The sequence below is a fragment of the Populus nigra genome, chromosome 15 (genome assembly GCF_951802175.1).
Source record: "Populus nigra chromosome 15, ddPopNigr1.1, whole genome shotgun sequence".
NCBI lineage: Eukaryota > Viridiplantae > Streptophyta > Magnoliopsida > Malpighiales > Salicaceae > Populus > Populus nigra.
In genome coordinates, this window is record NC_084866.1 from 5,638,260 (window position 1) to 5,648,672 (window position 10,413).

At 32.7% G+C, this 10,413-nt stretch overlaps 1 protein-coding gene across 1 annotated transcript; it reads left to right on the plus strand.

Moving 5' to 3' along the window:
• Positions 1-6,981: 6,981 nt before the first annotated feature.
• LOC133673660 (transcription factor RAX2-like) lies at positions 6,982-9,426 on the plus strand. The gene is made up of 3 exons (XM_062094502.1): positions 6,982-7,352; positions 8,174-8,303; positions 8,473-9,426. The coding sequence occupies exons 1-3, from the start codon at positions 7,214-7,216 to the stop codon at positions 9,128-9,130; spliced, it is 927 nt and encodes a 308-aa protein (XP_061950486.1). The 5' UTR covers positions 6,982-7,213; the 3' UTR covers positions 9,131-9,426.
• The last annotated feature ends 987 nt before the right edge of the window (positions 9,427-10,413 follow it).

Below are 10,413 nucleotides of genomic sequence, written 5' to 3' on the forward strand. Positions count from 1 at the left end.
ATTATTGCATTTATGGATTGTCAGTCACATCGAAACACCAAAAGATATTTTTAATAACTTTTGGTGGTTAGATCTTCAACCGTTGAAGATTGTGTACTAGATGAGACTTGAAAGAATCTGGATGAGAAAGCATAGGTAGAGAAGTACGCTGCATGGGCATAAAGCAACTTTAAATGGAAAGCACCGTGGATGAATGACACGGTCTGCATAATAAGTTGTGGTAGTAAGATCTGGGTTCTTTTGTTTGGTGTAACTGAATATGTTAGCTATGCACCTGCGCTTGTAACAAGACAATTGGATGGAATATAGTATGTACCAAGGAATTTAGGGTTATTTCTCTGGTTTGTTTAGATATCAGTCATCCCTCTAGGAGATGGAACTCATTAAATAAAATTGGGAAAGGCTTCTATTCGTGAAAAGAGGAGAGGAAAGCAAGGGCTACATCCTCATTCAGCCAAAATTACATAACTTTGAGAAATAAAAAGCTTTATAAAATGATTGCACTCCCAGAACCCAGAAGTTTAGAATTAGAATAACAAAAAATAAAAAGGGTGGACAACAAGGAAAAATTGAGAAGGCAGATATAAAAGTGCGAAATTGATCTCTATCATAGCAAATGGCAGCAAGCCAGCAACAACTGTTAGAGAAACAACTGGAAGAAAAGGATAAGATGCGAAACTTCTTGAATCGACAGTTAAGAGGGAACGATGAACAGTTGGCAACTTTGGCAAGGGATCTTGAGATAGCAAGAGGTTGGAAGAAAAAAGCTGAGATTATCAAAAAGGTGACCATAGGGATCCAGAATGAGTAAGCAACTCTAACGACCAAACATGATGAACTGGTTAACAAATGCGTACAAATGGAAAAGAAAGAGTCCAAATCAAAAGGTTAGCTAAGAGTAGGATGGTTTCTAATAAAGAAATGATAGACTCTTTGAAAAAAAAAGGACTACCTTAAGAAGAAATTAGATAATGAAAAAAAGAAGAATAAACTAGCTAGAATGGATATATAAAAAGGAAAAAGGATTTAAACCTAATATATAGCACAATCAGGAAAAAAAAACGCTAGGAAGGATGTTGAATCTGACATGAGAGATTACAAGGAGAGGGCTGAGGATGCAAAAGAACAACTTATAGTGGTACAGACTGAGTTGGGAATTCGAGAAGAAGAGTTCAAAAAGCTCAAAGGCCAATGTTTTAAGATGGAAAAAGAGCTAAGCAGATTTGAGCAAGAACATCATAAATGTCGAGATTACATACACAGTTTTGGAGTCCAAATTAATTCCAAATAGCCAAGCTTGACATTGAAAAAGAAGAGTTACGACAAGCAATGGCTAAAGTGGCTTACTTGGAAGACAAAATACGAGCACTTGAAAGGAACAATGAGGCTTTGTTTTCCAGTGATGCAACCATATTATTTGATAGTTTTACTTATATTTACCTAGTATTTTGCCTTTGTTTTACATATAAAATGCCTTGATATTCTTAGTTTTATGTTTTGAAGGCACTTTTGGATGTAAGATTCAAGAAGTAAATTAGAGATAATTGGTATATTTGACCTCTGATAGATGTTTTGTGCAGAACTTGAGCTCTAGAAGTCGAAACGAAGTGATTCTAGTGGAATTAGAAAACTAACATCCATACCTTTCTATACAGATATGGCAAGAAAAATAAAAAAAACCTTTTGTTTCAAGGCTAAACTTTTTTTCTTGGTTGCAAAGACACAAAAACCTTCGGATTTCAAGAATTGTGAGATTTATTTTACCTTTTGTTTTCAGTTTATATGATGAATGAATATGTTTGTTCTCCTATGCTTATTTCCTATGCTTATTTATTTTAATTGCTAGAGCGGACTTTAAGTTATTATTGTGAACAATCTATTGCTAAGTTTGCTATCAAAACTGAAGTTGTGGTATATAAACTTGTGAAGTAACTAAGATTAATAATTGTGGCAGATCCAGATTATTAATCTTAGGGAGAACATTCGATCAATTAAATCAAACATGGACTGCAGACAGTTATGTTGTTTAGATTAATTAACTCATCTAGCTCTTAAGGCTGTTATTGAATTGAATTACTAATGCAGACACTGTGGTTATTTGATGGTTAGAATTAGTTATACAACGGATCTGTTAACTAATCAACATAAGAAAAGATAGATGTTCAGAGTATAAATTGATGTTTTGTTTCTATGATCAATTCTTATTTCTGTAAGTGGATGTTTACTTGTGATCAAAGTTTGTTTTTCTTGATAAGTTTCGGTTATATTTGATTTAATATTGATTGTTTCTTTCTGTTTACTATAGCTATAGATAACTTCACAATTCCCCACCACCCCCCAAATTACACATCGCATAGTATAAAAATCTGAACTAAAACTTCCTCATAAGATCGATCCCTTACTTACTGTACTATCTTGTTTATTTAAGTTAGGGTAATTAATTTGTGTGATCGCGACATCACAATAAATTTTGGCGTCGTTGTCGGGGAAGTGATTTTAGTTGATTCTTGTGTTGTGGTTGTTATTTTTTGTGATTGTTATTTATTTTGTTGAAAAAAACAGAGAAACAGATTTTTGCTTGCGACGGTACTGTACTGTATGATACCGGTACTGTTCAACCAATTTTTTGTATTGTACATGGAAAAATGCAACCCAATAGTAAAAAAAATTGGTAAAAAAAAGGCAAGAAAAACATGCAAGTCAATTGAGCCCTTATAGTTTGATATCTTTTGCAAAATAATCCTTAGCTATGAATTTCTTCAATTTAACCACTAATTGACTCCAAAATTTTAATTTTTATTTAAGAAGAAAAATTAAATTTAAAAAATAATCTAGAAATAAATTATGATAGTATCCATGTCTTTAGCACTGATAGGAAGCGTGAAAGCTACACCCATACTTTCAAGCATATATAATTAATATCTGAACTGACCAGTCATTGTGACAAATAATATTGCTAAAGCATGACTTACTGGGAAGAATGTTCTGCTGGTTGAAGAATTCAACATGAACCTCCCTCCCTCGCGACATATTCCACTTCCTTCTTTGTTAAACACCTGAACAATGGTTGGGTAGCCATCCTCCTGTGTACCACATCTCCGACAAGCGTATAGTTTATAACCTTTTGTTCCTCTGTGATTTCATATGGAAACTCCCTTGTTCTTAGAAATTATCAGATCTCAATAATAAGGATCCACAGGCTGCTAGTCCTTGATTTTAAGAGTTGAAATACTTGTACACAATAATTACTTAAATCATACTCAGTGAACGTGATGATCCATAACAGTTGCTGCTACAAGATACATTGAAGGGTTTTGCGGGATTTGGCCCCAAGTGGGCAACACAATATCGTTGAATATATAACCAAGCACAACAGACTTGAGGAAAATCTATAGGAAAAGCTGCCTTTTCTGGTCCTAACTTGTAGTTTGCGTTACAGTCAAGAGAGAGACTACTTATAAACGGATATATCCATGCCCAGAAGACTATATATGCTAAAAACAATATCTTAATTAAAGGCAGTCCAATCGACTTAAGAGCAATCGTATGTGTAGACTTTCTCCAAATGATCATATCATAAAAGTACTGTTAGGGACCTATTCATGATAGAGATCCATTTGTTACCTCACAAACTGTGAGATCAGGAAAGAAAAGAGTTTGAATGGTTCCTTGACAGCAACTTTTCCTTTTTCATATTTCAGGATTATGGTATTTCGGATTTTTGGTCCAAATAGTCTCTCTATTCCTCAAGTACTCCTCTACACGGTGCATGTGAGGTTTATGGTGTCAAATTACACGGTGGATCATCTCATAAAACGCTGTGGACATATTCTTCGTAATGTTCTTTTTTTCTTCTAGTCCCAATTCTTCTTCTTTTTTAATTTTGCTCTTTCTAGACTAAATTGATGGCTGATTTAAGTAAGATTGTTAAGGGAGGGTAAAATCAAAAAATAAAGGTTCAAAGTGAAAAAAAAAAACAAAGAAAATAGATGGTGGTTTAAAAGTTTGCAGAAAAAAGTTAATTTTGGTCCTCCTACTTATCCAATGATACATTTTTTATCCCTGTAGATTTTTTAAATTCACTTTTGATGTGAAACTTTATTTTTTTTATTTTCAATTTCTATGTTGGAGAGAGAAGAGAGAAAGTTATTGGATTCCGGCCGAAGAAAAAGAAAATCATGATTAACACCGATCCTGACCACAAAAAAGAATAAATTCGGTGTCGATGGATTGCATTATACAAGAAGAATATAATTGTAGTTGTTTTGAGTCTCAATATTGTCTGGAAAAACAAATCTAGGCAGTGAAAGAAAATTCTTACCTGGTTTGATTTGGTATTCTTAGTGTTTTTTATGTTGATGGATGGGTTTTTTTTTTATATGCTATAGGAGTTTTTATTATGTGTTTTAAATGAAAAATAGTTGAAGATAAGTTTTTAAGAGAAAAACATTTATGGACTGATTTTTCTGCCACTAGGAGGCTGGATTTTGGGCTTCGTCTGCTTTATTTTTTTTCAAAAAAAAGGGTCAACAACATGTCGCTTAGCCCTCACAAATTTAAAAAAAAATAAATAGGCCAATATGGGCAACCTTAGGCCAAGAGGCCCACAAGTTTGGGCATGGTTTATTAAAGGCTTAGGTGTGTTGGGTCTCTCAGGGTAGGCCAATGTGGATTGGCTTGGTCTTTTTTTTTTTAAATTTTTTTTAAAATTTTGGTTATCATATACTTAGCAGAAAAAAAGACAATTAAAGTAAAAATTATATATTAAACCCAATAAAGTCTATAACTTAAATCACGGGTTTCACAGGTTGAGTCGCAAAGCATGTTCATCTAATTTGTTATTGTTCTCATATTTATTTTTAAAAAGAAGTGTATGTATAATCATTTTTTTTATAGAATTTGATTTATTTTGAAATGGTCTTCGATAAATGTTTTAGGTTTGTTTTTGTTTGATTAATTTTTTTAATTTGATTTTTTTAACATTATTCTTAGCTCATGACTTAGGTTACAACAGAAGATGAATATATGATACTCATTGTATTTTATTATATGTAAGTGACTTTATTATTTATATTTATATTTTTTTTAATATCAAAAACACCTTAACATTTTATTTTATTTTTTACATTTATTAGCATTAATGATTTTAGATTTATTTAATTAATTATATGCATAGACTTTTCTACTTATGCTTAGGATTTCTTATGTCAAAAATGTGTTGGAAAAATCTTTTTATTTTTTTTTCTTGAAAAAAAATCTAACCCGGGCCAAAACACGGGTTTCGGCCCGGGTTAAATAACTAAGTTGATTTCTATACTATGTAATATATAAATCGCCACGTCCTAATGTACCAAGAAACATAATCGGACCAAAAGTTTATGTCCTCATGATCATTACCGTAGTATACTATCTTCGCCAGATAAGGTGGATAAAAAGTTTCATTTATCATTAACATAATATATCATAAGAAATAAAGAAATGTTGTTTTAATAGCTAGCTTGACAAAGTTCATATTTTTTAAATTAAATTTTTATTTACTTATTTTGTACCTTTATAATGTAAAAAAGATTATTGTAACTTATCTTTAAATTTTTTTTCTTTTATGTATGATATAAATGAATTGTATTTGCATAATATGTTTATAAAAATAAAAATCACATATGAGATCCTAACCATGATGTATAGCATTAATAATTTTTTTGTATTTATTAATGTATATGATTCTCAATTTATTTTATTAAATATATCCATCATTTTTTTCATTCACAATTAATTTTTTTTATGATATCAAAAAAGATATTGACAATATTTATATATTTATTTTTTTGTATTATAAACATTTTTGATTTGACTCGAGACAAATCACAAGTCCATTGACGAGTAATTTTTTAAAATGGAAACTTCGTGTTCATATCAAAGAACTTTCCTACTTCTAATACATATGATAAATCAAAATAATATAAAACAATGAAAGTGAGACATCTACGACAAAACCTTTTTTTTTATTTTTTGGGGGGATAGAACATATACTTAGATATCGAATTTAATATGATATTGAAGTGATTCTAACTCAAATTAATGAAACCCAACCAATTGACAACACTAATAAGACGAGTTGCAAGTGAGGGGAAGAAACCATCTTCCCCATACCTAATAAGTGTATATATATAAACTAAAAATGAGCTAACAATTATATATAAAAAAATGAAGCTCGAGTCGACTATCAAATTTAATATTACAAATATTTTCTATCTATCACAAGGTTTGAAAAGTCCGAGAAGGAAAGGGAAAGAAAAAAAAAACGAAGACTTTTTTCGAAGGGATCCGTCACATCAATCTTATATAAGAATAAGATTCCAAGGTGCAAATGTAAAGAAGTTAACAAACAGAACAAATTAATCTCTTGATCACCGGATTAAATAAGCTGGTTTTGTAATGCTTTCAAACCATGCTTTTAAAAAATTTAAATTTACGTTTTATTAAAATTTAATTTTTTTTATATATTTTGAATTATTTTAATATACTGATCTTAAAAATAATTTTAAAAAAATAAATAAAAAATATCATTTTAAAACATTTCAATACAAAAAATATTTTAAAAACACAACAGCTACTATCCTAAAACTTCACGCTATGACTTTTTTTTGTTGTATAAGAAATTAGTTCTACTTTGGCGGGCTTGGCCTCAATCATTCTCACACCATGCCTTTATATTATACTTGTAAACCTTTTACGAGGACAAAGCACACTTTCGGTGACAAATTAAAGAACTAAATAACCTTGATAATCATACGTCCTCCTGGTTAATTAGAGCTTGTACGAAAGCTATATATATATATATATATATTAATGTCTCTGTAGTCTAGTTTAGTCAAATGGTGTGATTGTTGACTGCTTCCTCCTTACAACCTTAACAAACAATAAAGATAATGTGAAACTAAAACATAAAGAGAAATGTTCAATAAATACAAGGAAGAAGAAGGCATGCAGGCATACAAGGTCAAGAGGAGGTTCTTCTCTAATTGAGCTACCCCACTGTTTTTGCCTATCTAATATTTGGCTTTGGCGTGCCTGATTTTTCTTCCTTCTTCTCCCCCTCCCCTCCCCTCTCTATCTTTCTTTCTGTGTGAGAGAGAGAGTACCTCTTTTCTTGGCTTGTAGGTAAGTAGCTTGTTTGTTGTTGGATAAGAGTGATTTGGAAGCAAATTAAGAAATGGGGAGAGCTCCATGCTGCGACAAAGCAAACGTGAAAAGAGGACCGTGGTCTCCCGAGGAAGATGCCACTCTCAAAAGCTACCTTGAGACTCATCGTGGCACTGGTGGTAACTGGATTGCTTTGCCTCAAAAAGCTGGTACTCTACCGATCCCTCACTCTGATCTTCCTTTCTCTCAGACAAACATACGCGCAAACGGATAAATGTTGAGATTCTCTTCGTTCCTTTTCATTTAGACCAATCTTAGATGATACGAACTCACTATAACTGGGCTTTGCTATTTATCTTAATTACTAAACATCAGTCTCATTAAATATTGAGAGGTCTTTGAGGGATTATTTTCATTTAGTTCCCTATATATTTTCACCATGAATGCATCAATTAAAATTCTTGTTTTTCAGTGTTAATTTTTGACATTTGACTGTCAACAATTAATGCCCACCCTTTGTCCCTTTTTTTTTTCACTCAAACATTTTCAGCCCTAGCCCATCCGGGGGGAAAAAAGCTTTTCCAGTACTGATTTCGATGCTTGAACCTGTGTACTGTGGCTGTGTAAGAAAAGTAGACTATGGTTTGACTCCTTCTTGTATAGTAGTGATCTTGGTTCTAGCTAGGTTCCAAGGTATTACTCGTATATTTGTACATTATTCAAGGTATATAGCAGCTTTTCCTAGTTTTGGAAAGTCCATTTATCAGTGCCATTTCCTTTACTTTCCTTTTATTTATTTATTTATAGTTAATTGGTGTTTAGCGCCTAATATTTTAGATTAAGTGATAATGAAATTAATTCTACAACTTTGCATATGTTTGATTTGCACACGGGAAATGCACCAATTTCTATGCCATATTTTTCGTCAAATTTCTTGCTTTGTTTAGCCAACTAATTAGAAGTTTTACCCCACAATTTCCTAAATCTATTTAAGGAGCTAAAGCTTAATATATGATCTTATCGGTCACAGGCCTTAAGCGATGCGGCAAGAGCTGCCGGTTACGATGGCTTAATTATCTGAGGCCAGACATCAAACATGGAGGTTTTACTGAAGAAGAAGACAATATCATATGCGCTCTCTATAGTCAAATGGGAAGCAGGCAAGTTTTAGTCTACTTTGTTTCTTATTTTTGGTCGATGCTTTATTCGATTCTTCATAATTCTTGTACGCTTTTTTTTTAACTGTATGGGATTTGTTTGTATTTGGCATGCAACCATTTGATTCTTAATTATCAATTAATTATAAGCTCCAACCTTGTCTTGTTGTAGATGGTCCCTCATTGCTTCTCAACTGCCTGGAAGAACCGATAATGATGTGAAGAACTACTGGAACACCAAATTGAAAAGGAAGATCCTTGCAGGAAAAATAAACATCTCAATCAGGAACAATAAATCCATCAGCGCCCCTACTAGCATTGCCAATATTCTCACCTCTCCTGTTCTTTATGGCCCTAAAGCTGAAACCGAAAGTACTATCACCATCTCTGATTATTCATTAACTCAAAGTTCAGGAACATTGCCGACCTTATCTGATATCGGTTACGGACCTTTTATCAACAGTACTCGTCAGAACTTGAGTCCAGACCAATTCATGAAATTTTCTAATTTCCCTGGGGTCATGGATATGTCTGAATTTGGTGCAACTTCAATGAACAGTAGTCACGTTGTTTCGCCATCTCAAGAATGTTCGAGCATTTCAGATTCCTCTTCGCTTGCTATGGATAACAAGGGTCTCCCATTGCCTAGTAATGGTGGTCTTGAGGGTGCTGGGATGTTAATGGATTCTGAATTTGGTTTGCCTAGTGATTTTTTCAATGGGCTTTTGTTTCAAGACGAAGCAAGTGAAGCGGCTACTAATTGCTACCAATATTTTGCTGACTTTGGCTATGTTGATATGAAGCCACAAGGACTCACTAACCAATATTGATTGACAAAGGCGGCCAGAAATGGAGAGGGACACAAGTATAGCTAGCTAGCTAGGGGGTTTCATTTTCGCATGGACGATTCATTAATTTGAACCCAGGCGCCTATCACCTACAAGTAACTGATCAAGTCTGGAAATTAGGATTTAATTAGGCAAGGCAAATCATTTGTTCTTTGAATTAGGACCTTGTAATTTGTTTCACTATCTGGCAACAGATAGGAACATGATCAGTGTAATGCAGCAACAATTTAAGCGAGAGCCAGTTTTTTTTTTACTATCAGTAACTCTGTTTTCCGTCAGTTAAGGTGCCTTGAATTGTCAACTCTGGGGGTTTTCACGTTATGGTTTTACTCTCTCAAAGGGGAGGGTGCCACATGAATGCGAGTAATGGCATCAGCATGTATGCCTGTTTCTGGCTGCCCAGTCAGTCTCACGAAACTTGCATGGAGCTCTGGCCTATTCAAAGCTCCATGTATTGAAAACGTCTCCTTCAAACACTAACAACAAAAGATTCTTTCATGAGCTCCATGCCTGTAAATTTCCTCTTGATAGTCATTATAGTGCTGCGTCATCTTCCATTTACAGTTTCAAAGAGGTGACCTTTTCAAGCATGATTTGAGATTACGCAACTTAACTCTCTCATTACCACCCACTACTGTTTAATATGCTTCTTACTCTTACAAAGCAAGACAAGTTGAACAAGTCTCGGTCGGGGCAGATCAATTCTATCCTATGACCATAATAATAATAATTAATTAAATAAATCAAGAGAAGCCATCCAATGCACATGTGCATAATCTTTTAGTATAGGTGGAAAAAAGACCTAAATGGGATTCAAATTGATTAAATGCATTTAATAATCTACCCATCATGCTAACAAAAACTACAAAGACTGAATGGCGGTCACTGTAGCATATGCACAATGAATCACTAGCTCAATGTCAACATGTTATTTTGTTTTTCAAAATATATATTTTTTAAAATTTTATCTTTCAATTTTATTATTTAATATTTTATGAATTTTGAATTGATCATTATAATTTATTTTGATTTATTTTTCAAAAAATTACTGTAGTTTAAAATAAACATCAAAATATTTGGTTGGTGCTCAATTCTTGCAAACGTCTATTTTTGTTATTATATCATTAAATTAAAAACTAATTTAAAAAATAAATTTTTAAGCTCAATAGAGTTTATGATCCGAGTCGCGGGTTTTGCGAGTTAAACCACAAAACTCGGGTTGATTCAATGTATCATTGTCTCAATATTTTTTTTAAAAAAAAAGA